Genomic DNA, 26,931 nt, shown 5'->3' on the forward strand with positions numbered 1-26,931 from the left:
ACGTTCCAAAATGTTCCAAATGTCCCGTCTCGTCTCCATGGGCTGTCACAGTCTAGCGCCTCCACTTATCCCCCTCGAAGGAGATCAAGCCGGCGGCCTGCTGCCAGCTGCAAACAGGCAAGGAATTGCGACAAAAACCATGGCATCGACTTGACCAATGTGAGGAAGTGGACGGACCAGTCCGCTTCCAATGGTGTTCTGATCGTGTTCTGCTGGTGGAGAGATGATAAATCAGACTGTGACGGTAGAACTTTAGACTCAAGCTGACAAGACTCCGTTGCCTTCAGAGTAGACTGAGATTAGACGCGACATACAGTACCACCCACTCACTCCAGTGCGATGCCCCACTATTGAGTCGCACTCTTAGCTGCGGTGTACGCGACAAGGTGACAACTAGTGCACCATCACGACAGAAATCTTGGGGGCAGCAACATCAGCCACATTTGTCAAAATGTCGAGGAAAGCACCAAAAGGCGAATGGATCGAGACGGTAAGTTAGCGCCTCTCGTTCGAATGTTTTATGCTGATTGAAATGCCAAGGACACCGGCAACAAGGTCAACCGTAAGGCCACCCTCATCGGGACACAGCACATCATGCTTGGCGGCAAGACCGTCATCATGCCCGATGCCATGATCCGTGGTGATCTCGCCCGCACAGCTACGCCTGGAACTGGTAATGCACCCGGTAGCAACACCTCCGTATTCATTGGGCGCTACTGCTTTTTGAGCAAAGGGTGCTGTCTGCGCCCACCAGGACGCATCTACAAGGGGTAAGCAAGCCCCTGACATGATCTTGCCATGCTCTATTCTGACTATTGCGTGCAGCGCTTTCACATTCATGCCACTCCGGCTCGGCGATCACGTCTACATCGGAGAGGGCACTGTCGTTCAAGCAGCCACGGTGGGCAGTCACGTGCACATCGGCAGCGACGTTGCGGTCGGCGAGTTCGCCATCATCAAGGATTATGTCCGGATACTGGATGGAACCATCATCCCGGCCAACATGGTCATCCCCAGCTTCAGTATAGTTGCGGGCCAGCCAGCTCGCATTGTAGGCGAAGTGCCTGAGGGTGGACATGAAGCCTTTGAGTTGAGGGATTTGTACAAGACGGTCAAAACTACTGCAACGCCTGCTATTACTTGAGTCATACTGCAGAACAACTGTTCGGTTTCTTTTGAAGCATGGCGTTAGGAGTTTGAAGCATGGATGTTCGAAAAAAGACGCGCTTTGCTCACAAGCATGTAGACCCAGGCTTGAACTATGGACGAGTGTAGACTTCGAAAACAAACAATGTCTTTCAAGTCTGTGGTCCTGATGAGAAATTTGTTTCTTTGTTGTGGACAAAGTAGAGCGAGAGACAAAGCAATAACGAATGGCATTGCTCAGTAACGAGATAAGAGCGAGCCAGTTTTTATACCAGCCAGAAGGTCTCTGAATAAAAGAAATCATAAGCACCATACCTCGCAACTCAATCGTATTCTAACTTGCAAGAGCTAATTCATCTCCGTTTAGATAAAACTACCGCAGTCCTTTCGTGTTGGTAGTGGCCATGTGCGAAACGTACCATCTCAAATGGCTTTGTCCGGAGTGCTATGGGGAGAATAAAACACAGGTGGTGAAGGAGCCCTGCTCAGATTCGTGCAAGGACGACCAACCAAAATCGTGTCTAGACGATGGAGAAATACGTATTCGTAAGTATCTAGGCGAGTTGTGTGACAAATGTAAGGACGAACTTGCCGATCTGTCAATGAAGCCTCTCATCCCGAGTTCCGCCTTGGGCGACGATTGGCACATACATGAGTAATAATTGTAATGGAAAGTAACATATGGTGATCAATGGTATTTATATTGGTCGAGTGTGGTATTACGGCCAACAGACAGAGTTATTCACAGTTACACTGGAGGCTACCTAACGGGGTTGCCCTAGGGAGGTACTTCAGGCATCCGTTAAATAGAATCTTGTAAAAATCACATATTGTTACATTAGGACTGTGCATTTGCTTACTCTAGAGTGTCCGATCATGGTGTCTAACTTCCTGCCGGGGCTATTAGCGTGACGACAACTTTAAGGCTCTTGTTTTCATAAACTGACACTCTATCGACATCCATCGGCGCAGACTACCTCCCCAACAAAACCGCCACAACCCAATTTATCGTAGAGAGAAAAGTCTATTACGCTCTTGAAGTTGAGAAAAGTGAGAAATCTGGGGGCACTGATCTCTACCCCAAAGTGTTGATAGCTTGGATCCACACGTTATTGCCAACATTTGCTACAGTTCAGCTGTGGATTTGACCAATCTTTGAATGGTAGTATAGACAAGAGCAAACAGAACTATACAATCCTAGATCAAAGCATTTTCAGTATTTCAGGTCGGATTTGAAGGCAAGAAAACCCCGAAATGTAATGATATAGCCCACTTCTCCAGCCCACGACAATCATTCGCCACTATGTTTCGATATATTTATGGTTATATAGCTCTTTCGCTTGCCAATCCTGCAATATAGAGAGTATTAATGTAGTATGCGGATATTCAGCTCCAAAAACCCGATTACGCGCCTGTATATACTGAGTAATCAATTCGATAGCCTCAGTAGTCCGGTTTTGATGTTCCCAAACGATACTCAAGTTGACCATACTGCTTAACGTAAGAGTATGATTCGGCCCGAGATTCGCTTTACTCGTTTCCATCACTTGTATGCACAATTGCTCGGCCTTCTCCCATCTTCCTTGGCGTAAAAGCGTCGACGCTAAGTAGTTTATGCTGTTTAACGTATGAGGATGATCCGCCCCGAGCTTAGTTCTACTCGTTTCAATCACTTGTGTAAATAATTGCTCGGCCTCCTCCAACCGTTGCTGGTTCATAAGCGTTAGTGCCAAGCAATGCATACTGATTAACGTACGAGGATGATCCCCCCCGAGCTTCGTTTTATTCGTTTCTATCACTTGTATAAACAATTGCTCGGCCTCCTCCCACTGTTGTTGGTCTTTAATTTTTAATGCCAAGTCGTGCATACTGCCTAGCGTATGAGGATGATCCGCCCCGAGTGTTCTTTTGCCAGTCATTACTGCCAATACAAATAACTGTTCGGCCTGCTCTAACCGATGTTCATCTAGATAAACTCGACCTAGCATGGACATGACAGCATCATGCTTTTCTGTCCCTATACCTTTGTCGAAGTCTTCAGGAATATCTGGAATATGTATTGTTTGATGTCGACGGAACTCCGGTCGCCGTTCATCCTCCATAGCCTGACGGCACGCGGCGGTCATGAAAGCCACGTACGACCATGAGCATTGCCGACTTTGGTCACTCCGTAGCGTCCTCAACTGGACCAGGCCGTGCATAGTCACGCCAGGCCAGTCACCATCCACTCGCTGTAGTAAGCTGTAGCGGACTAATACATCACGATTCTGACGATACAGAAAGCTGTCCCAAATTCCATCATGAACTGTCAGAAGTTCTTGTAGCCTAGCAGGTATTCCCGCAATTAGTTCATCAGAGAGGTAACGAGAACCAAGAGCTGCAAGACGGAACAATTCCTCCTTGATGATAGTACCTTTGAAGCGCGCAAGGAAACTTAGAAATATCCGGGTCTGCAAATATGGGTACTCATCCGTGATCTTTTGGAGAGTCTTGTCCCAAACTGTCCACACCGTCTTCTCTGTAGGTAGCAACCCTCGAAGACTATTCATTTGGAGAAGCTCATTGCGGTGCATGGTGAAGTCGGACAAATACTGTACCACGGCCTGTCTTGGGTAGGGATCGTTACTGATGTAAGCTCCAGCGAGGTCGATAGCGAGTGGTAAGTATCCAAGGATTCGTACTAATTCTTCGCAATTCTCTCGAATGTTACTAGGTGCTGAGTCTATACTCCATGGGAGGTGTTGAAGAAGAAGCGCCGTCGCTTCTAGCGGCGACATAGTACCAATAGCGATGCCTTCGCAGCCCGCTGTAACGAGCTTAGGACTTTGGTCGTCCTAGCTCGTGATGATTATACTTCCTTGTTCTCCCTTTGGTATTACCTGTTTGATTCCCCAACTGAAATCATCAGCATTGTCGACAATAACCAGCCATTCACTTTCTGCCCGTGTTCGGTCGCGAAGCCATCTGAGCACACTCTGCACGGCCCATGTGTTCAAAAGCATTGGACCTTCCTCTTCAGTCTGGTCTTGGGAAAGATCAAGCTCTACAGCACATCTCTTGAAACTAGAACGTGCCGCCTCTTCATCAGTTGAATCCATCCATAGAATAGGGTTGTATCGACTCTGATGGGACTCGGCGTATTTGAGTGCTAGCTGAGACTTTCCACTACCGCCTAGCCCGTAAATAGCAACAGCAAATGGGACACTGGCGTTTTTGTGCGGTATTCGTATTTTCTCCTCAAGTTCCTGCGATAGCACGTCTCGCTCAGTGTAAGTAACCACAGTTTCGAGAGGGACGGCATAATGATATGTCGCCTATCTAACTGCATTAGCAGCGCCGGTGCACGCTTATTCATGCATCATAGTTCAGCTCACATTTTGTTGATCATTTAGAACTGGTCTGGCATGCTTGTCCCACCTAGTCAAGTCTCCAAGAAGTCTCTTGAAGCCAGTCTCTTCTTCGGACCCAAATTTTACCATATTCGAATGGTTCGCATGAATACTAATTGCTGCATAACCTTCAAGTGTCTAAGAGTCCTTGCATACCAAATTCCCCACAACCGGCAAGGAAAGTTCTTCAAAAAAGCATGTGACCTCCATGCGCCTACTATTCTCACGAAGCTCTCGAACCATCGACCAGAACCTAGACTGGATAGACTCGAGCAACTGATCGTCCGTTTCCAGAATCTCTAGAAGTGACTTGTTCACAGACTTCACGAGCCCGAGAGCAGAAGCGGGAATTTTGCTCCAATCAGCCATCCATGATCCTTTATGGGGCGTTCCCATGAATGCGATCCCGATAACAGAATCAAAGACCCTGCGGAGATGTACTTCAGGGTTGTTTCGAGATTGTAAGATGGCCTCCTTACAAACAAGACCACCCAAACTATGAGCAACGAAGATAATTCGTCGCCGAGATGCGTCCGGTGACGATCTTTCGTTTGTAAGGTCGTTAAGGAGGTTCGCGGCATGGTCGACGAGCCGATTGGATGATGCAACCGTCTTCTGGACAATATATGCATCGTAGCCAAATGTAAGCAACCGAGCTTCTGGGAGCTTTGCTGGTAGGAAGTCAGGTGGCCATGCTATTGCTCGTCCAGGAGCAGTCCACGTGGTATCTCGGTTGCCGGTTATACCATGGACAAAACAGATGTCGATCTTAGCATCGGGACAATCATGCCACACTTTGATACCATCCGGGAATGGTAGGACTTGTCCGGAAGTTGAAAGAGACGGACTGGCTGAAATGGGTCGGAACGAAGATAAACAGTGGTCGTTAGCTGGCTGCTCTTTGTTGTCTTGTATTGTATCCGATGTTGCCTGTGATTCCGCCCTTTTCCCCCTCAACGCCGCTTTGAGTTTCTCATTTGAGACGGAACGACGCGGGGTTTTGTAGAGAATATAATGCTGTAGCACGAACCGTTACGCTTATTGTTGTGGAGTGGAGAGGGAAAGTGGGTCATGAAGAAGGCATCTGTTATACTTTGTACTATGGTACAGTAGGGAGGGTAAGAGACCACCACGGAGCAGGCACCGGGTCGAAAGCAGGGGTGTTTTTCCGACACGTTATGGCACCCAAAGGTTCGTACCTCTTCTATGTAATAAAGAACCTGCCCCACTGTACTTTTTACACAGTAAGGCCTGATACCATACTAGAAGCCTAATCATTGTTTATCGGATGAAATATCGCCGAAATCCGAGCTACATCCCAAAGTAGATCTTCTCTTATGGTGTTGTTCGTAGTTGCTTAATATCAGAGTGGCTATGCAGTCCTGCCCCAATATCGAAATTTCCCAAACCTATGGCTTCTGGAAGGACAATGGCCTCAAACCGGAGCCACGCTCAGCCTGCCATGAAACAAGGCGAAAAATAAGATTACAGACGACAAGATAGTGAAAAGTGTCGGCCGGCACCGCAGGTCATCCCTGACCAAACCAACGTCTTCACGAAACGACTATGTATAACACCCTCGAACAGTTTGGAACGACCCAAGGCCATCACTCTGCTTATGTTACCAGCTTTGCTTGCCAAACTTACTTTAAACCTCCTTTATGCGTCAACGACATACTGTCCCTTTTTCTACAAAGAACTCGACGCCATTAACTCAGTATATAACCTTACGCGTTTCTGAGTACACCAACCTAGACTAGTACGAGATGCACACTGATGCCGAAATCTTCCAGATTTTCATCAAGGAGCCGCCGGCATGCTGCGGTAGATAATATGTGCCTATATGTTCTTTAGTGATAGCTAATGCGTCGTTGCACCACCAGAAGATGTCTTACAGTTATGCAGTGATATTGGAGTAATCTAACCTGGTCTAGTGTGTAATTTACCTCCCCTCTTACCCGCCTAGCTTCGACCAGTCGAAGAGTCATTTCGGAAAGCTCAAGACATATATCAGAGAAGTCTAGGACGATCGTATCTATTTGATCAAGCAGGACACCGCACGGTTTCTGGAAGAACGTGTGCCCGTCGTGAGTAGTTAAAGGGCAGGAGCTATTCAACTTAGATCTTAGACTTTAGCGGCGCACGGGGTCCAGAAGTAGAAGCCCAACAACCTTTTTGACAAATTACCTACCGGTAGATTAGTTGAGTAAAGTACGCCGTAGAATAACCGATGCAATTGGTACACGACTAGAAGACTTCTAGCCCAAGTTAAATTGTAAAAGAAAAGGCTATTTGCACTTTTGAAGTTGCAGAAGTACGGCATCGCGAAGGTTTAGGGACGAGCCGTTGAACCTTTCGGTAGGGACTAACCTAGGTCAGAGCATTTGCGTGGCGGCATCCTATCTGATTGGAACTGTAGCTTTCGAGTCGGTCTACGAACAAGAGATATTAAAACGCGATCCCATGAGATATAGAGAGGATGGATGCTTTGATAGATGATAGACTGTTGATCAGCAAGACAAGTATGCACCCAGCAATTGCCGGTCATTAACCCTGGTAACCATACTGTCAAGCTTCACCAAAATGAGGGACCACAGCACAGACTACCTACAAAATCAAAAGAGGCAGTTAGGCTCAGAGGGTGGCACCTCCACTGAAATTAGTACCTACATAGTGCTCACCAATATTGCTGTGCAGATCGTGCGCGTGTTGGCGCGCTAGGACATGAGAGGCGGGAGGCCCAAGCCCAAGCACAAGCCCAAGCAGCTGTGATCTGTGCATTTTGTGTGTCTCTCGCGTACCTGACGCTAAAATCCTTTTATCTCATTCGGATCTTCAATTTGAAAAGAGATGCCCTAAATGCAATTCTCAGCATCTCAACCGTAACGGCACCACTAGCGGAGTAGTAGTGCTGTAATGCGAGTACACGAGAGTTCCGATTGCCTCTCAGCGTTAGTTGGCAACCTCCAAAGTCGAGAGAACGAAGGTCAAAATCTTGACAGAGCGTATTGGTCACAGGCAGACAGGGTCACCATCTTTCATGCTCAAGCCCACTAAAAAAAAAAAGCACCCCATCTTCTTAAGCATGCATTATCGTTGCATCACTAGAGTGGCGACGGCAAATGCCCCTGCGTCCAAACCGCGCTGGGCATAATCTTGATGGAACGAATCAGCTTCTAGCGAGGCCGATGACCCCGGTATCCATTCAGCTTATTACCCTTGCAACTCTAGGCACGTCTCTTACCCCACGACAAACTCGACTGATCATCTCAATTCTATTGACCTTTAGCTTTCAAAGCTGTACACATGAGACATTAGGAAGCCGACAAGTCAATTGTCGACGGTGGAGTATGGTGAAAGCAAGCTAGGGGGCATGCACCGTTCTGTGAAGGTAATTACTTTTGCAACGGCAGTCTTGGAGCTTGATGCCCTGATGTTCTTTGTTATTCGTTCTTCGGATAGTCTCCCGATAGCCACGCTCCACGTGGGGTTAAGTGCAATGAAGCGATTCGTGCTACGTCGAGACTACCGCACGCTCAGATGCGGCGGTGTTTTGTCTTGCGAGCTTGCACGTCCTGAAAGATACTGGTCTTAGGATCTGCGAAGAAAATGGCTTCACGCCGTCAGTTTCCAATCTCTTACTGCCCTTCCCGTTTTCCATCGGCCGCGCTGTTCAGCTCTGTCGTATTAGGATTGTGTTGGTCAGAGCTAGAGAATTGGGAACCTGCAGGAAGCTACCCATGTGGACTGCGACCATGTAAAGTTCCCCGACAAGGTGCCCCGGCAGCTCTTTCAACGTCCTTCACCCCCATCTACACGTCTTGGGTTTCGATCGAAATGGGCAAGATCCTCTTGGGATCCCCAGTGGATTGAGTTTGGTCGAACGTCAGGGGCAGGGGCTCCTTTGCTTGTTTGGAATTAAAGCTTGATTTAGAGGTATCGGTCCTTGGGTCTTATATCCTTTGCCTCCCTTCCCCATCGTTTCAAATTTTGCCCATGAAAGAGTACCTTCTTGATCATTCCTTCTACAATCATATTACTTAATCCTCTTCGACTAATATTGTCTTTTCTTCGTCGTCCGTCTTTCATTCCAATATACCCACGACAACCAACAACAGCAAATCAGCCAAAATGCAGTTCAAGAACCTTGCCTTCTCTCTCTTCGCGGCCGCCGTCGCCGCCGACGATGTCAACAGCCTCGTTGCTCAGATTCCCTCTTGCGCACTGACCTGCCTGGTCACCTCGGCCACTCAGGTCAACTGCGGTATCACCGACTACAAGTGCCAATGCGAGAACGCAACTGAGCTCCAGGCTGTTGCCACTCCTTGTGTCTCATCTGCTTGCTCCGTCGCTGACCAAGCCAGTACGTCATCTCCCTGTCTCTCTGTCTCTACCTTTCCCTTCACAATCAGTTCCCACAGTGCAAGGCGTTCAACGATAATCATCACATGTATTTCATTACATAGTGCTCGTGGTGTACCCTTGAATCGTAAGCATGTAAGATATAAGCTGACAAAGAACACTCACAGCCGCCCTGAAGATCTCTGGTGAGATCTGCGTTTCCCTTGGCTATACCGCCGTTACTTCTGCCGTCAACTCGGCTGTTACCAGCGCCACAGGTGCCGCCGGTTCTGCTCTCTCGTCCGCCACGTCTGCTATCGGCTCTGCTGCCAGCTCCGCCACTGCCACCGGCACTTCCTCTTCCGCCACCTCTTCTGCCTCGACCGCCGCTGCTGCTGGTCGCGTGGAAATGGGTGTGCTGGCCGGTGTCGCCGCTGTTGTGGCTTTTGCGTTGTAAATCGCTCACGGTGTATGATTAGAGATACGCGATGGAAGTCGTGGGGATGATATGATACCAATTTGCTAAAGCGGGAGATTTGGGCGCACGTTTACGTTCCCCGTATATGTTGTACCACAACGGTCAATCAGGTCAGGAAAAGAAGAGAAATACAAGAAAAAACGGCATAAAGACATAGGTTATGATGTGTACCATTGTGTTCAACGTATCTATTCTATGAGCTCTATACGCGAAATACCAAATTCTACGACTCACAAAGTCTATCATGTCGTCCCTTACATCGTGCCAGCTCGTTATCGAAGTCGTTTCCATCCATATTTGACAACCCGCCCTACTCGTACATGTCATCTCGTCCCAATGCATCGATGCATTTGTTGCATAGCTCAGCCGAGACTAAATCTACCCAGAGCTCCGTTTTCGCCGGCATCGAACTGTCCGGCCAGGTTATCCACGGCCGCGAAATGCTGGGCAAACTCGTAGCCCCTCAAGCGCTCGTTCTCGACCCTTCTCCAGTCCCATCCGGCCTGCGCATCATGCTCCTTGGCCTCCTCGTCCGTGTTGCCCGTGACCGGCTCGGCGGGCGTGACCATGCCACTACTCTGTGTACTCACCCAACCGTCGGGCCTCGCGGGCAGCAACCCGCTAGCCTCAATGACGACGGCCGGGTGCACCGTGAGCCTGCCCATCTTCCATACGTACTTGGAGACGGCCGTGGCAAAGATCTTCTTCTCCCACTCCTGGGGCTCGTCGCTCGTGCCGCCGTGACTCGAGCCGCCATCGTCCCAGCTCTTGGGCTTCACGGTCCCCGCCTCCACGAAGTGCGTCACCAGGTACAGCCACTTGCGGTCCCAGCTGAGGACGCGGGTCCAGAGCTCGTACTGCTGGTACGGCTTCAGCTCCCGCTTGAAGCTACAGTGCACGGCGCCGAGGCTGACGCCGAACCTTCCCTTGGCGGGGCGGGAGGGATCCGAAGGGTCCAGCACGAGCCTGGTCTGCTCGTTGTTCCCCAGGGCCCGGATGCCCCGCGCGAACAGGTGCGAGGCCAGGTGCGAGCGCGACACGTCGAGATCCGCGAAGTAGGTGCTGTTGGACTTGTGGATGTTGTAGTCGACCTCGAGCAGGGAGACGTGCGTCGTGGAGATCACCGGGTGGAAGAGCACCTCGGGCCCATGGGCGTGGAAGGGGCGGACGAAGAGGTGCTGGATCATGGTGTTGAAGATGCGGACCTGTTTTTTTGTGGTCGCGTTGTCAGCTGCGTGTTCGTAACGTAATCAATCTTGATGAGCATTGCATGGCAGCGAAAAGGAGCATACGGGCGGGTGGGAAGCGACGGATGGGCGGGAAACGTACAGTCCATGCTAGAGGTAGACTCTTCCAGTTGTATACCACCATGAACAAGGCAAAGATCCTGCTCTTGTTGCCCGGGCCGGTGAAGAACTGCCTCGCGAGCCCAATGCCATTTGCGCGGCCTTGGTAAGCGGCATAAGCGAGGGCTGCGATGGAGAGAGGCAACAGGACGGGCTTTGCGATGCTGGAGATAGGCTTCGCATAGGCGGCGCTGGAAACCATGTTCAGGTATTGCTATGTCGCTTTCCCAGACGACTGCGGCGGTGATGTCTTGCTGCTTCTGCTGTTGTCGTGAACTTGAGGCTTGCGTGTCGCCCACTGGGTTGCGACTCGAGATCGAAGAGCGCCGAAGATGAGGATGGCAATCGCAATGATCCACAGCGGGAGCGATCGCAGATGGCAAAGGAAGGTAGTAGTACACTTGGCAAGGACACCGTGACCTGCCGACAGGGACATCCGGGGAGATCCCTCCCAAAAATGAGCGAAGAAATCTAGTATAAAGGGAAGGTCAACCGGCTCCGGTGCGACAGTAAGCATTCCATCAGAATCGACGGGAAATTCGTGATTTCCAACGGGGGTCGGTTTCCCTTATTGAATCCGCCATGTGGTCTCGAGCCGAGGTTTGACTTTATCGGGTCTAGCAACTGCTGTAGGTTAGGTTAGTCTACTGTAAGATTACGGAGTACTTTAACTTAGTCTTGAATAGATCTCTGGTAACTAGACTTTACTCCGGTACACTGGGAATACTGGGATGGCCACTCCCGCTAAACTTCGGCATTGCACCGTCACGTGCAGGCAATGGGTATCCCTGTTTGAGTCTGTCAAACTCTATTCCGGCGATATGATCTCTTGATGCTGCCTATATGAGAAGTCCAATGCTCAAACCTGGCATCGGATTACCTACATATGCAAACCCTTCGATGGACGACTGCAAATCTACCAAACTAACCGTCACACCATTTTCAGCCCCCGGCAGAGAGTTCGCTTGGAACGTGGTATCTTGATCGTCAGACTCATTCAAGTGGGTGTTGTCCCATGGATCAATTGCGCGTTGCTTGACAGCCAACAACAATCACCAACACCATATCTAGAAAGGCCCTCTTCCCAGTGCGATGGTCCTCATGCATTCACTCCAGACCAAGCTCTCTAAGTCGCTTCGTCTATAAGTTATTGCATATTCTACTGGCGCTGTTGGCTCTTTTACGGCTTTCAACTGGCTTGAACCCGGCCCCCGAGCCGGCCCCCAGAGAAGTGGCACGATCAGTGATGGATGATAGAAGTCAACGCGTTTGGGGGCACATACATTCTTTTGTCATTGGTCCCAATCATAATACCCCATCAGGTCCCTCCGCAAAATGACGGATACTGGGCCAAATTATTTTTCGTGGGGCAGGTTGGCCCCTACCTAAGGATACAAATACAAAATGTATGGCGCAACAGCTTTAAGCAACGCGAACAATAGATCATCATATGCGTGTATATAAAGTATACAATATCACAGCTCGGTCTCGATCAAAAGAATCTCATCTGTAGTGAGCTTGTCCTCGCGCCGCTATCTTAACGTGTAAGGCTGTAACGGTCACCACTCTCCATTTCTTGAATTTTCTTGTCTCAGAAACCAACCGTGATGGTATCAACGCTTCTTGCAGCCTTGGCTGAGATCGCTAGGCCCATATCAATTACTTTCCTCCTGGCAGCAGCGGTAATGTCATTGTGTTCCCTTTCCCGGTGACCTCATCTGCTAAGAAACGTCAGTTATGTACCTACTTGTTGTTCTGGGTCATCTACACATTATGGTTCCATCCCCTGGCTAAATATCCAGGGCCGCGTCTTGCAGCCATCACCCAAGTAGGCGTGATCCATCGTGACTCATCCTACCTCGCTTTGTTGACGCTCGATAGTTCTGGTATGCGCGTAATTTTACAAGCGGAAACTGGGTTCCCATCATGCAAGATGTGCATAAGAAATATGGTAAGCAAGCGCCATCCGCTCTGTTTACCCCCACCATGTTGATCTCATATCGACTAGGGGATATCGTCCGCATCGCTCCCAATGATCTGGTCTTTGTCACACCACAGTCATTCCGAGATATATACTCGCAGCCCACCAAAGGTCGAATGTTGTTCAATAAGAGCCCATACTTGTACAGTGGTATCGGCGAGCCTGGGCTGTCCTTCATCATCGACCCGAAGAAGCACGCCGAGCAGCGGAAACACCTTGCACCAGGATTCAGTACCAGAGCATTGAGGGATCAGGAGTACCTCATTCATGAATATACTGACCGTTTCATCGAGCTTCTCACGCAACGCAGCAAAGAAAACGACAATGGTATCAACATGGTGGAGGCCATGGGCTGGCTTACTTTCGATATCGCAGGTCAGTAATTACCTTTTTCTTGCGTATTATCAGCCCAGCAGCTCTTGACCCTTGATTTTTTTAGGAGAACTAGCATTCGGCGAATCGTTCGACGCCGTCGAAAAGGGGAAGACACATTTCTGGGCATCTGTGATCATGCAAGCCAACTACTTCCAGATCCTACCCGCCCTTCTGAAGCGCCTGCCAGTCATCTATCTCGCCTTGCCCTTGATACTCCTGGACCGGAGGGCCGCCATGTTCAGGCAGCACACGAAACTCACCCTGGAGAAGACGCGCAAACGTGTAGCCATGGGAGACACTAACCGGCACGACTTCTTCTCTCACGTCCTCAAGAGCGACAAGATGTCCGAGGCGCAGCTCGCCGCGAACGCCAGTGTCCTTATCATAGCGGGTGCGGAGACGACTGCTACTACAATGAGTGGCGCGCTCTGCTTCCTGGCTCAGAACCCGGCGTGTCTACAGCGGTTGAAAGATGAGGTGCGAGGCGCCTTTGGGAATCGGGAAGAGATCACGGGCGATTCCACAGCGCACCTGCCCTACTTGAATGCTGCCATCGAGGAGTCGCTGCGCTACTGTCCGCCTGCCGCTTTCGGTCTTCCGCGTGACTCGCCAGGTGAGTATGTCGACGGCGAGTATATCCCAAAGGGTACCATCGTCTCGACTGATATGTTTCTCATGTCGCGCGACCCGCGCAGCTTCGACGACCCCGATGTGTTTCTGCCCGACCGCTGGATTGACAAGAAGAATCCCATGACGGAGACTCTGAGAGGATTCGCCTTCACCGTCGGACCGAGAGCTTGTTTGGGTATCACGCTGGCATACCTCGAGATGCGAATAGTGATGGCCAAGTTAGTATACACGTTTGACTGGGAGCTTATGAACCCCGATGTCGATCTCATTAGCCAGGGGAAGCTTTATCTGCTTTGGGCTAGGCCGGAGCTCATGGTCAGGTTTCATGAGAGGAGTATTTGATTGAGTTAGGGAAGTCATTCGCCATGTCTAGGTCCGATCGAGTCATCGAATACCTATATTGTGGAATTTAATTTTATGTTCCCCCTTAAATCCCTCAAATACTGTGATGGCCACTTACATATCCGTCGTGATATTGAAGTTGGTACCTAAATAAGCAAAGTTCGTTCGTTTTAGAGATTGATCATATTTCTGGCCAAAACATTTTGCCGTGATACAGTAGCTGCGGTGGTCCAATTACAATATAATATATGTATTCCATTCTAAGTCGATCTCGTCATATTCTTTTATCAATGATACACTTAATGGCTAAGGTTCATTTGAATTACGACTTATGAAGCACTTGAAAACTGCCTCTTAGCAGCTTTGTTTTTCGCCAATTCGTAAAACATAACCCATAAGTACAGGTATATGTACTCAGAATCAAAATCCCCGCGCACGAACGCACTCCAAGTTAATGTTGACTTCTGGGCAAGGCCCAGCCAAGCTGAGAGCAAGTACAATGCTGAATCGAGCAGGATTACCCTCAGAGAGCAGTTTCCTTTAATGAAGCGTGAACGTAGAACTTTCCGCAGCCAGCGCGCGCGAAGTGTGCAGCCTTGGTTTTCTTCTCCGCTATATATTGCTTTCAGCCTCTTTTTCGCTTACCCGGATCTCGTAGCTACGTACCGGCTTTGAGAGGAGTCTACAGGCTGTGCACCCCCTTCACCATCTAGGATGGAGTCATGGGCAGTGGAATAGATCCACTGATTCCACCCATCTGGTCATATGCTCCGCAATATGCTTGGGATCCAGAAGGGTGGCAGAACTACGTCCAAAGCCCTTGATCACATCGACAGTCGTTTTACATGGAATAATAAACGATGTGATTTGCGACCAGCATTGTACGGCGAAAGTGCTGCGTGGTAATTCCGCTGAATGGATTAATGATGGAAAACGTCAACCAGAAACATAGCCGACACATTCCAAAGTTCTCAGCAGTCTTCAATGTTGTCACGATCGAGGGCTAGTTAAAGTGACAAGCGCGGCTTCTTTGAGTTCATGATAAAGCCATCAGTACTTATGAGGTGATGCACTTTATCAGCTAGATCTGCCCAAAAATCCTAGGCTATCCGATTGGCTTACACGTACTTTGTCGTGCATCGAGATTGCTCTCGCTTATGGATCTTACCATGAATCTTACGCCAGAGCTGCATCAGGCAGCCGCTTACTCGCTTTATGGGTGCCTGGATATGCCAGCTTGTCAGATTCACAGTTTATGGCGGGCCTGACGTCAATTCGTATGAACAGCGTAGGATTCATGGCTTTCTGGGGTTAATCGCAGAGAGCGCCGCTCAAGAGAGCAAGGATATTGAACTTCAGTATTACCCTACACTTTCGCAACTCTCCTCTGTGCAAAAATCTTTTCACCGGTTGTGACGTCCTTTCGGAGCGCCTACCATGTCCTCACCGATCGTGTCCTTTGCGCCGTTCATTGGCATGGCCGGGATAGCATCGGCGATGATCTTCGGAAGCATGGGAGCGGCATATGGTATGGCCAAATCCGGCACCGCCATCGCCAACGTCGGTGTATATAGACCGGACCTCATCATGAAGGTTCGGCAAATCCTTGAACCCACCCTCCACCTCTAGAGATCAAACATATTTCGACAGCACACAGCTGCAGTGGAGCTCTGTATCAATATGCTGAAATTCGTTGTTCCGTCTAGTCATTGATCCCCATCATCATGTCAGGGATCCTCGCGGTATACTCCCTCGTCATCGCCGTGCTCATTGGACAAGACATGTTTCCACCCACCCAACAGGTATACAGTCTGTTTAGCGGCATAATACACCTCACAAGTGGTCTGTCGGTCGGCCTAACCTCGCTAGCGGCCGGCTACTGCATCGGCGTAGTAGGAGACAACGGTGTGCGAAGCTTTATGGAGCAGGACAAGGTGTTTGTCGGCATGGTGTTGATCTTGATCTTCGGTGAGGTGTTGGGCTTATATGGGTAAGTCGTTATATCTCCATAGGCACCGCAGACAAGCAAAGTTGATATATTCGTTATAGGCTCATCGTTGCGTTGTTGATGAAAACGAATGCAAGACCCTGAAGAGCACAAGGCATTAAAAGTGTGAGATGGATAATGTGGAGGGTTATGACCGGAGATGCTATTGAGGACAGGGTCGCGAGATTGCTAGCTCATAAATCGGCGTACAGCCGAGCTTGCATGCTTCGTTCGATATCGTCAAAAACGTTTTCCAGCTCGACCAAGACTACCGGCCTCACGTGTTGCACGACTTCCGGCGAAATTGTTTCATGATACGTTGTTATATTAGAGAGAAACGCTAGTATTTCTTCCCCACCCCCAGCCAATACTTTACCAATGCTTGAAGGTGTTCTACAACGCAATTGCGAACATTGGTGGACCTGGGGCCTGTGACACAAATAGCGGCCCGAAATATGTTCACGATGCGAGATTGGGATCTTGTTTGTCTTGTTTCGCAGTTGCACTTCACGATCGGTTCGAATCGCTAGGAAAGATCAAGCCGCGCATCCGGCGTCGTATCGGGCTTGCAAAGATCATACCGAGACTATACCTAGACCATCGGGCAAAAAGAAATTTCTATTCTACAGAAAGTTGATGTAGTAATCTTTTCCAACGTTACTGAATCTTGATCCGACGATCTTTCGCTACATAACCACTCGCTAATTGCTAGTGTGATGTCGACGCTAGGCGGACACGGGTGTTATTCCGAATATACGGGTAGTGCATACATAAGTCATGATCCAATTGCGATGGGGAGGGTAGAATACTAAGCCTTACATGATCCATACGATATCTTCACATCTCCAAGGCTATAGCTGAAGGATTCGCCGCGCATCACTAGATCGCGGGATAGCGGGCTCCGCGAGCCGTAGCAGGAAAGGCGTTTAAGACACTGCATTAAAAGGATTTAATCCTTGGTCTCCAAGATGCTTGCTCCTTTTCAAGTGGTTCGATTATAACATTTTGCTTGCATTTCAGTTTATACCGATGTTGTGACAACAATAAAGTGATGTTGTCATCCCCAAAACGGGTATAGCGAGTGAGGCTATCGAGAATAAGACACAAGGAGCCAGGAGAAACACCAGCATGGGCCTTAGAACTTTGGGACTTGATGATGGTAGCGAGTTGGTGCCTTGCGAGAAATTTATATAAAGAAGGGATATTCCCTCCTTTGCATTGTTTTTCTAACACGCAAATTACTCAGAACTAAATTGAGCCCCCTCACTCTTACAGCTTTTCACGTTCCCTGTGATCGAGATACGGCGGCGCAAACCCAAAACCACACAACAACTCAACGCTTCAGACGTTGGTAAATAAGTCAAGAAAATGCAGTTCTCTGTTGTACTTGCCACGCTCTCAGCCATTTTGGCCACGGCCGCCCCAACAGTCGACGGCAACAAAGTCGTCCTCATCTATGAGCGTGGCGCACCCGAGGTCGAGGCTCTCGCTGCGCGCAGCTACTGCTATCCATGCGGCTTGTCAACCTGTTGCGTCCAGGATTGCAAGGACGCACACACATGCTAGACGACCTACTCGCTATGGAGCCTCCAAGCCCACGGTTTGATAAGTGAAAGCGAGTGTAACAGGTGTGAAGCCCGGGTCAACGTGTGGGCTTGAAGATCGAGGAACTAGGCTGGTTTAGGATGGAACATGGGAGAAAGGCTGGATAGTACCTCAGATGGATCTCATTTGAGATACCCAAAAGTTCGAATCGACGTCACGATAGCAATCCTTGTGCTCAATAAAGACCTATAGGATCGCATCAATAAACCCTTGGCCCATCTCGCAGTCGTGTCAGATAAAAGCGTTGAGTCTGGCTTTCAGTGCCAAGTATTTTTTAGCTTGCAACACTTACTCCGGCTGGAAGAGAAAAGCATAAAACTTGTACCTCGCAATTTTTGTGGCGGTGCGTGATTGGTAGTTTTCAAACATTATTCGTTACACGGCTATGGTGAGTAAGACAAGCTCTCTATAGAATTGAGTGATACAAGATACTAACCTATGGAAGCACATGTAGAAAGAAAGTGCAATTTGTGAGTTGCGCGTGGCAGAGCTCGGTGTGTATCTGCTCAAAACTGAAAATACAAAACGAACATCGATCAGTCGTCAAGGGTGCGATGAGAACGAGCGGCTTAGTGAGCACCGTCATACTGCCAAGAAGAAGTAATAAATGTGATATGTCCTCATAAGTTAGCCAACGCAGTGTATTACCGCCATTAAGGCGTACAGTAGATGACGTTGTGTTCTGATCAACATTACACCTCACAAACGATGCTGATCCCAAACTTGAAGACCAAACCCTCTCCCACATCAATCAAACAGGGATGGAAATCCCATTCATGTCCCGTTGATCATGCCAAACAAAATAAATGGTCAATCAACGCATGTATAAACTCTTGAATCTGCACCAGGCGAGTGGTTGCAAATAACAACCGGCCCCTCCAGATTGCAAAATACGAGAGATAAGATGTTCAATATACAAAAATATCATAGTAAAGCATTTCAATTGGGGCATGGCGAATGTAATGGAGTTTTTCCCTTGATACCGACGATGAGTTCAAGGCCCTTACAATGCCTTACGTGGCATAACTAACTACAGTCTCATGTTGGTGGTAGCTGTATTCGTGTCAACGATGTTCTATTTAACTATCGTTAGGAACAGGAATGGGGAAAGTTACAGGGTCAAAGTTAGCGGCGTTGGCACTAAATCACGACATGCAGTGGGATGCGAACTGCCTTGGGAAAACGAAACGTTGGTGATTTTTTACTACATATTATTTGAACTCCTCGAATCCTTTGCAAACGGCAAGATGATGCAAGGCGCAAGATCACTGTCGGAAATCAGTTGTACGTTCAGAGAACATGGCTGGCCTTGGTTCGCCTCTCATTCTGCTCTGCTCGGCAAAATCAATTTTGGGACGAGATAAGTATCTGCGCTGAACATGACATCGCACGATGACATGGCCGTTCTGCCACAGATCGCTCTTGCTTAAACCGTCAATCCAAAAGCACAATATTCCCCCATCATCCCTTTCGCAAGAAGGGTTGGCAACTTGAAACTATGGAAGTCACGGAATCCAATTAATCTACGCCCTTTGTCTTCCCAAACTCATCGGCCCCCATGAGCAATCCCAACAACACGACTGTCAAAACAACCATCGCTCGTATTCCAAAGACCAAGAATAGCCAACATGTCATGTCTGTATGGCGTACTATTCTATATCTTGCTACTTCTTGTCGGAGCCGATGCATCATATATAACTCCCACTTTTGGTCCGAACTCCTCCCAGCTTCCAGTCCATACATCTACACCCAGCGACTCTATAAACGACACCCCTTCGGTTACGTCAAACACCGGTGCGTTCACCCAATTATCTGCGTGAAAATAGGCTAATAGTCCTCTAGAGAACCATATAACACTGATCCAGAATCAAAATGGCTGTCTGGAAGACCCGTTGCACCCTGACTTCACATTTAGTCTATTAGACCCTAATGACGGTATCCCATTCATCAACGCCAGTGGCAGTATACATAAAGCGACCAAGATTGTGGATCCTATACCTCACTTTCGTTTCGAAAAGCCTGCAGAGTCATCTACAGATAACTACGATCTCAAGCTAAGCAATTCATATGTCGCAATTAATCTCGATGGAGAGGTTGTCCTTACCACGTCGAGATCTAGGGGCTGGTTTTGGGCAGACGGTTGTGGATGCTTTATTATTACCTCCGTTTTCAAGTACACTTGTGAGGGAGGAATTCTCTTGGATGCTCCAGATATTGTTTCTTCTACACTGGTCATACAACACGGTGCCCTCGTTGTAAAGCGACACTCGCCACATTACAACTCAACAACGCCTGGTAACACATCGAGCAATTCGATAGACTCTGTGGCGAACGATACGATAGCCCACACATCAAGGAGGAAGAGCCTGCCTCACTACAGCTTGGTCCTACTGCCGTCCTTAGTCTACCGCCTGGAAGTAGCAGATTTGGGAATCTACACAGACCAGCATTATCCAGACGATCAAACGCATTTCACACGCAAAGATACAAAACCATCTCAGTCAAACGAATCTAGGTTCGAAGGCGGCATCAACGTTGTTACTGGCTCTAATTTCGGAGCATGTCATAGATCTTACAACGATTGCCTCGATACCTGCCGCCGCAATTTTATGTCGTGTAAAATGCAATATGGCAACTGCATGCGAAATGAATGTCGCAAAAAGTATTGTCGTGGCCTTCAACGATGGGGTTGTCTCAATCTTGCCTCACTTTACGAATGGACAGCAATGGGTACAGATGCCAAAAAGGCGGTCTTGTCCTCAACCCATAAAAACTGTGAATGCAGATCTGTAGAGCCTCAAGCTCTTCGTGCCAACGCATCCACGTCAGTGTTCCACTACCAAGACAATCATGAAAGTTATGGAGATTTCATACAACCTGGTAACAGCAGGGACGTCAAGAAGCTGTTTGATCAACTGGCTGAACTACTCAACCTAGTCACTAAGATACTTGATGAAAAGTATGCGGGCTTAGGTTCACAGTCAACTATCAAAATGAATAGCGAGACGGTCGACGAAGCGATTGACGACTCATCTCACTCGATGGTCTTCATCGGAGGGTACATCATGACTGCATGGCTCTGCCTTGCGATTCGTGAATACTTTTATCGCACCTGTAATCAGCATCTTTTCTTTCCAGAAATCAAGACACAACGTGCCTCCATCATCACTAGACAGAAGGACCCATTAGTACTTGAGAAACGTCGACAGGCCAAGAAATATCGACGTCGTCCGTATCGCAGATGATAGTCCATGACTACCATACCACTAGGGAGAAGCAGTTTAGTCATAGGAGTGAGGGATATTTTGTACTTAGTTTGCAATTATTGCGGTGCACCCATGCGTCTTGGTTGAGTAGTGCTACCGGCTAACACAATTACTGATAGAACCACAATGGCATCTGTCTCAAGCTCCGCAAAGACAATCGTGACAAAGCGGCATCTTCGATGCAAGCGAATAGTGAACAAAGCGTTGAACTCAGTGTGCTTATCCTTTCTAATAAGAAAATGTAGCGCAATGTGGATTCCAAGGACAAAGCTTACAATTTCACAACCAGCTGGTGCGTGTGTTGTGATCCCAGTCTGCTACTCTCTGCCATTCACACCACGAAAATATATTCACTGGACTCTTTTCATTTACCAACCATGGCAGGTCAACTCCCGGGGTTCTGGAACCACCCATATCCATTCGAAAATGCAGCAGTTTCTCCAGCGCTGAACATACCGAGTATCACTCGAAGACAGGGCGATGAACTTGAAACGCTTTTCAGGGAATTGAGTCATCTTTTAGCACATCCCACCAGGCCTTTTTATTCCGTACACTTAGCCGTCAACTTAATGAATGCCAATCAACAGGCGATTCCTGGTCGAGTGTGGGCATATACCTTTCCAGTAGCGATCGTAACATCACCAAAAACCCTAAGGGCTCAAGCCACTGGTCTACTCCGTGACGATCTTGATTGCATTTGGACACCGATGACAGCTACGCCCAACCGTGTTTCTGGAGCCGTCTTGGCCCGGTACCGATATTTGATAATCATCCATAGACACAAAGGAGGTTCTATCAATACGGATATTTACACCATGAGTGTTTATGATCGAGAGGTACGTGATGCAGATTGGAGCTGAAACTTCAATGACTATGTTTTGAAATTCTTACTGCTAACAGACTCACCCTGGCAGTTCCAAGATACGCGATGGCACGATCCAGGTGTCGGCACCCCTGCTGAGGTCCTCGCTCGTCAAAACGCTGTGACGACTTGGTGGAACAACTCAACATACCAGTTCGCGGGATGTCCTGGACTTGGGCCACCGACCACCTTTCACAGGGGCTATGTAAACTTCCAAACTTGTCTGGATCTTGCGCGCCGGCAGTCTCCACTCCAGCACGTCGGTTGGACGCTGTATAATGTGATGGCCTGGGCCATCGAGCTGACGATACGAGCTCACGTACCTGTGCTGCAGACGGTATTCCCGGATTCTGTGCTATTAGCGACCGGCTTCAACAACCTGACACGGCTCCACTCTGAGCTGTTCATCACTTTATACCACAACAGAGCCGCCGGGTTTAATAACAGTGCTAACTTCAACTCTCCGGTGGCCGTGTTGGCAAATTATGGCAGAAACATCAAGAATTTCACTTATAGTGTCCTTCTTCAGCACCGCATTCAGGGATTACCACCCGGAGCGATGCCATCTCAGGGCGCTTTTACTCTCTTATGGATGACAGCAGTGTCGCCGCTTGTTTAAGCATGTTCGCACTTCGTTTAAACTTGGGCTCCGCTGGGGTTTTCAATGCAGAAGTTTACAACAGTAAGAATGCATGTCAAGGCGTCGAGTAAGCGCGAATTGACCTGGGTAATATATTTCACCTGCTGAGTTTCATTTATTCTATATCGCATCCAGGTCATTCTCCATCCACACATCTCTTACGGGAGAAAAAGAAGACATTGTTGCATCTACATAGTGGCTCCAGGTAGCGTTTTGAGCCCTACCAAACAACGTCAGTACTCTAAAACGTATTAGATTGAAGCGTCAAAGAAAACTTACACTGAGTGTCTCCAATATCATATTTGGACGCCTGGGCCTTTGTACAAGCAATGGCTTGCGCATCACTCTGTCTCTTGAGTGCAGCACAGTTATCGCCAGCGCACTTTGTATCCATAGCCTTCTGGAGAGCGTCATCTGAAATGGAAATGTCAATTACTGATTCTCCAAGAAAACATATTAAGTTCATAAAAACAACGCGGCCTCACCTTTCCAGCCAAAGAGGTAGTCTCCATGGATACCATGGCCAGTGTTATCACCCATGCTCAAGTAGAAGGGCTGAGTGCCATCAGTGGGCCAGTCTGCCTTGTTGTTATACTGTCGAGTGTCAAAGATGCCCTCGTACATGACTTGCGGAATTTTGACGGGATGGGTGGACGGGCAGGCACCACCTGATTCGAAAGTGCCGGATGCAGGATAGGCAACGTGGCTTCGGTGATCAGGACTATCCGTATTCTTTCCATCCCAGCATGATGGGAAGGTTACTGTCATGCGCCAGCCGCCGTTGCAAGCCTGCTGGGGGAAGCCAGGTGTGTCGGACCCTGTGCAAGGGGCACCACCAAAGGGGTTCTGTTGCATGTTGGCCTCACAGCGCCAGCAGAGGCCTTTCGGAACTTTGCCGGCGACGCGGTTCATGGGGTCTCCGACGAGCATGCGGAAGCCCTAAACATGAGATCAGCTACGTATTTCCAAGCCGAAATTCAGATGGCTTACCTTGGGGAAAGCAGTAACCTTGGCACTGGCCTGGTATCCTCGGATGTAGTAGATGGTCATGCCGGCTTTGACACCGAGACCGAGATTGACGACCTGCGGGACCCGCTTGAAAGTCCCGTTGCGGGCCTTGAAATACACGTTTGCGGTCCAGTAATTGGAGAAGTCCTCAGAATAAGTGCAGCTCGTGCAGGTCGCAGCCGTGGGCGGGTCGAGCTGCGCGGGGGTCATGCTTGCGTTGAACGAGTTGCCTCCCACAATTTGATGCATATGAGCCGAGGGAACATTGCCGGGCTCGACTAGAGGGTCAATTTGGTCGATAGTGAGCTGGGAGCAGCCGAACCGCATCAGCTCCTGTGCTGCGACGAGTTGGAATAGAAGGGGTAGCAGGAGCAACATGATAACTCGAGATCTGAAAATGAATATGGATGAGCAAGAGGAAAGATTCCAAAGCTTCCTTCTCGAAGTCTTGCACGATGATCTTGATATAGTCCGAGGATGGATTTGCAAGTCTGGTATCTCTCTGCCGATACCAGACCTTCCCGGATAAAGTCGACCGGCTTGTCACAAGACCCAGTGGCAATTGGCGCAGGACGAAACAAGTAACTGCCGCTTATTGAGCTCAATATATTTCCCCAATGCGGAAACGCTCTACAGTGCTTGACTGGATTACCTTCGATAACGAAGATATACTCGACCGGCATTTGTTATGGGCGCTCCTTGTGGTCGGCTTCCGCAAAACCTCGATTAGGACTTGGCGGCAGCCTCACGTACAACCAACGACAAGGGCCTGATACCTTCACTATCTGGGTGACGCCAGAAGTGCCCGAGATATTAATGAGCACTCATTTCCCCAGAAGTCCGGCCTTGATAGCAAGTGCCCGTGCTCTTCTTGTGCTTAAATACACACAAACTAATCTCGCGGTCGACTTTCATCTCGATCTTCGAAAGTGAGACCGACATATAATAATTGCCTAGTGTTCGCGGCTTTTGCTTTGATCTTGGTTTCTCCATTGTATCGTGATCGCAACACCTTGCAGATTGTGACAGACAATCGTCAGCATTGGGCTTCATTCTAAAGTCTGCAAATCGGCAGCCCTGCTTGGAATTGTTCTAAGTGATTTCAATTGAACTCCGTTTTACCTACTACGACCAGTCGAATGAGCCTACATACAAAAGATCGGTGTTGGACTGATTTACCACTGGGATCAGTCCTATCAGTATGAACTGTCATGCTGCTGATAAACTCTAAATTCTTTCAAGACCGCTAGCCTCAGTTGTAACTACATTCTGGTTGTAATGAAATATTTTGCTTTTCGCTCTTCTTCGCAATGGCTTCTTTTTCTTGTGTACGAAATTTGAATAATCAGAATTTTCACTACAACTTGATTTCACACCGGCCATGACATGTCCAGAATTGAAGTGCAATTAGAGCCTTGAATCCGTAGATAATTTATAATCTTCTTAGATTATTAGTCACAACATGCACCTCTGGACGACTTCCTGGGAGAATTCTAGATTTTGTAGTGTTTCAGTCACATTTACGGGACCTTCGGCCATCCTAACTGCCGAGGCCCTTCTTTTTCTTCACCCTTTCACCCCATCTGGATTTAATCATCACCATCGACCGATTACAGGTTTAAAGGCCACTTTATTTAAGCAAGGCAAAGGCAGTATTATTTATATCTATAGCATGGAGATAGACAAACCGGTGGCAGTGGTAAGCGCACGGAACCATGGACTTTGTCGCTGTTGCATCTGCCATGGATTAAGGCATAATTCGCAAACGTATTACGTCGAACTGCCACATACCGAAACATCAACTTCGAACACATGTAATTGATTGATTATATTATGGATGTGCTATAGCATGTTTTATTGCGACTTCGTGGGTATGTGGGTGGCTCGGTGTACATTCATGCTACATAAAGCTTATCATAACCAGCTCGTAGATTAGGGTATATTGGAGTCAAGCTGTGCTAGCTGTGCTTTGATATCGGAACAACATCGCTTTACTTACTAGCAGCACATCATGTGTCCAAATCGACTATAGATTTACGGAGCGAAGCACGTAGTACAGATAAGTCTTGAGGTTGATCGATAGCGATTTGAATCTCTCAATTCCAGCCCTGACATTCATTTTTATTGAAGGACTATCTCGAATAGCAGGCCGATGAAATCATGTCAGTGAAGACGTTTGGGAAAGACAAGAAAGCTGAAGTGGTGGGTGCTTTACGGCATCTTGAACATCAAGGTTTGGCAGCTTGTTTCGCTCAGAATCAAATCAGTTGTGATCATTGTATCACTACCTTCAACGTGTAGTTGGTCGGGGGATCTATCATATCCAGCGTAGAGTGCTTTTCCTTGTGTGCTCGAGCAACCATGGTTTTACAGATATAAACAGTTCGTACCAAAGACACCCAGCTGAGATCCGCCGATGCTGCCCCAAATATATCGAATATCTTTACCCAAAACTCCATTTAACTGAGACCTTAGCAAAAACCACCGGATTGTGGGCCCGGAAGGTATATTCGTCGTGCTGGGTTATCACTGACGTCAACCGCATAAAAGCGACGCGAGCAAACAGAGGGGCACATGATCCACGTCCCTATATATAAGAAGTAACGTAATGCAGCGAAATAAAAGTATACGCGAAGAAGCCCAAGGTGACAGCATGAGCAAGCCGACTTGGTCGGTATCATCTTGTACCATGACACAGAGAGATGCCAAAATGGCGACACAGGCGCCATTATAGGATAGCCACGTGGTAGATCATGGCTGATAGCCCAATAGCCACTACTGTAATCGGCCGGTTGGTGCTTCCTCTGGGGTCCTTGCAGAGAAACTGATCTGGATATGGAACTCTGCATGACTCCATGGACTTGATTCAACTACCTAGGTTAGATGACAAAAAACGGAGGCGACGTTTGTACGACTTCCAGGCTCTAGCTGAGTGACCAGGAGCGAAATGCAGGATGGAGCTAATCATCAACTTCAACGAGGATACGGGACATTTGTTGTTCCCAATGCAAACAGGTAGGGTGCCATTAATACCTTTCATTTACAATTAGGTCCACAGGATCAACTTCTGTATTTTCTGAGCAATATGGAATGTCCCATAATCTCGAGTAGCACTTGTTAGAAGTGAGGTGTGGATGTTCTTGATATAAACCTATTCTTGAAGAATGATTCGGCCGTTTGACTCGCCGCCACTATGAACCGCGATCAACACAAGGCGATATGTAGCGGCAAGAATTCATACAGAGTCTGGTCAGTATTCGACTTGGTCGGACTGTTTATATTCAACTTTGCAACAATTTGGGGCCAGGTTATATTGGCCTGATAAGAGTTGGGCGCAATGATATAACAAGGCACGTTCGACAACAACATAACTATCCAGGCGCAAGTAGTAACTGATTTGACCATAACCGTCGGGCGGTACCCAGTTCTTGGGAAACCATCTCGTCAAAAGAAAGAATGACTAAAAGGCTCCGTCGCTCCTGGTGTTCTAGGCCAGAAATGGCAGCTCAATACCTTCACTAGGAGACCTCCGAAC

The 26,931-nt window shown here is 48.4% G+C and overlaps 9 protein-coding genes across 9 annotated transcripts; 5 read left to right on the plus strand and 4 right to left on the minus strand.

Moving 5' to 3' along the window:
- The first annotated feature begins 257 nt into the window (after positions 1-257).
- On the plus strand, positions 258-1,516 carry BKA67DRAFT_603913 (dynactin subunit 5). The gene is made up of 3 exons (XM_046105351.1): positions 258-490; positions 541-770; positions 826-1,516. Exons 1-3 carry the CDS (start codon positions 452-454, stop codon positions 1,142-1,144), a joined length of 588 nt encoding a protein of 195 aa, XP_045960378.1. The 5' UTR covers positions 258-451; the 3' UTR covers positions 1,145-1,516.
- Positions 1,517-2,447: 931 nt separating this feature from the next.
- On the minus strand, positions 2,448-3,248 carry BKA67DRAFT_516090 (uncharacterized protein; the record flags this gene model as incomplete). The annotated part of the gene is made up of 1 exon (XM_046097783.1): positions 2,448-3,248. One exon carries the CDS (start codon positions 3,246-3,248, stop codon positions 2,448-2,450), a length of 801 nt encoding a protein of 266 aa, XP_045960379.1.
- A 1,263-nt stretch (positions 3,249-4,511) lies between these two features.
- On the minus strand, positions 4,512-5,608 carry BKA67DRAFT_676176 (uncharacterized protein; the record flags this gene model as incomplete). The annotated part of the gene is made up of 4 exons (XM_046108799.1): positions 4,512-4,673; positions 4,704-4,720; positions 4,754-5,356; positions 5,566-5,608. The coding sequence occupies 4 exons, from the start codon at positions 5,606-5,608 to the stop codon at positions 4,512-4,514; spliced, it is 825 nt and encodes a 274-aa protein (XP_045960380.1).
- Positions 5,609-8,666: 3,058 nt separating this feature from the next.
- Positions 8,667-9,333, plus strand: BKA67DRAFT_535011 (uncharacterized protein; the record flags this gene model as incomplete). Its single annotated transcript, XM_046099950.1, has 2 exons — positions 8,667-8,898; positions 9,065-9,333. The coding sequence occupies 2 exons, from the start codon at positions 8,667-8,669 to the stop codon at positions 9,331-9,333; spliced, it is 501 nt and encodes a 166-aa protein (XP_045960381.1).
- Positions 9,334-9,716: 383 nt separating this feature from the next.
- Positions 9,717-10,902, minus strand: BKA67DRAFT_592165 (capsule polysaccharide biosynthesis protein; the record flags this gene model as incomplete). Its single annotated transcript, XM_046104808.1, has 2 exons — positions 9,717-10,559; positions 10,684-10,902. The coding sequence occupies 2 exons, from the start codon at positions 10,900-10,902 to the stop codon at positions 9,717-9,719; spliced, it is 1,062 nt and encodes a 353-aa protein (XP_045960382.1).
- Positions 10,903-12,159: 1,257 nt separating this feature from the next.
- Positions 12,160-14,219, plus strand: BKA67DRAFT_562679 (putative cytochrome P450). The gene is made up of 5 exons (XM_046102623.1): positions 12,160-12,382; positions 12,436-12,528; positions 12,582-12,651; positions 12,709-13,056; positions 13,121-14,219. The coding sequence occupies exons 1-5, from the start codon at positions 12,308-12,310 to the stop codon at positions 14,026-14,028; spliced, it is 1,494 nt and encodes a 497-aa protein (XP_045960383.1). The 5' UTR covers positions 12,160-12,307; the 3' UTR covers positions 14,029-14,219.
- Positions 14,220-15,465: 1,246 nt separating this feature from the next.
- On the plus strand, positions 15,466-16,022 carry BKA67DRAFT_515857 (uncharacterized protein; the record flags this gene model as incomplete). Its single annotated transcript, XM_046097759.1, has 2 exons — positions 15,466-15,621; positions 15,735-16,022. 2 exons carry the CDS (start codon positions 15,466-15,468, stop codon positions 16,020-16,022), a joined length of 444 nt encoding a protein of 147 aa, XP_045960384.1.
- Positions 16,023-19,248: 3,226 nt separating this feature from the next.
- On the plus strand, positions 19,249-22,367 carry BKA67DRAFT_535015 (uncharacterized protein; the record flags this gene model as incomplete). Its single annotated transcript, XM_046099951.1, has 6 exons — positions 19,249-19,414; positions 19,463-20,848; positions 20,891-20,913; positions 21,006-21,099; positions 21,271-21,722; positions 21,801-22,367. The coding sequence occupies 6 exons, from the start codon at positions 19,249-19,251 to the stop codon at positions 22,365-22,367; spliced, it is 2,688 nt and encodes an 895-aa protein (XP_045960385.1).
- Positions 22,368-22,576: 209 nt separating this feature from the next.
- Positions 22,577-23,774, minus strand: BKA67DRAFT_658003 (uncharacterized protein; the record flags this gene model as incomplete). Its single annotated transcript, XM_046107203.1, has 4 exons — positions 22,577-22,608; positions 22,668-22,802; positions 22,874-23,327; positions 23,379-23,774. 4 exons carry the CDS (start codon positions 23,772-23,774, stop codon positions 22,577-22,579), a joined length of 1,017 nt encoding a protein of 338 aa, XP_045960386.1.
- Positions 23,775-26,931: the final 3,157 nt, after the last annotated feature.

This window comes from Truncatella angustata (genome assembly GCF_020726525.1).
Source record: "Truncatella angustata strain MPI-SDFR-AT-0073 chromosome Unknown BKA67scaffold_3, whole genome shotgun sequence".
Classification (NCBI taxonomy): Eukaryota; Fungi; Ascomycota; class Sordariomycetes; order Amphisphaeriales; family Sporocadaceae; genus Truncatella; species Truncatella angustata.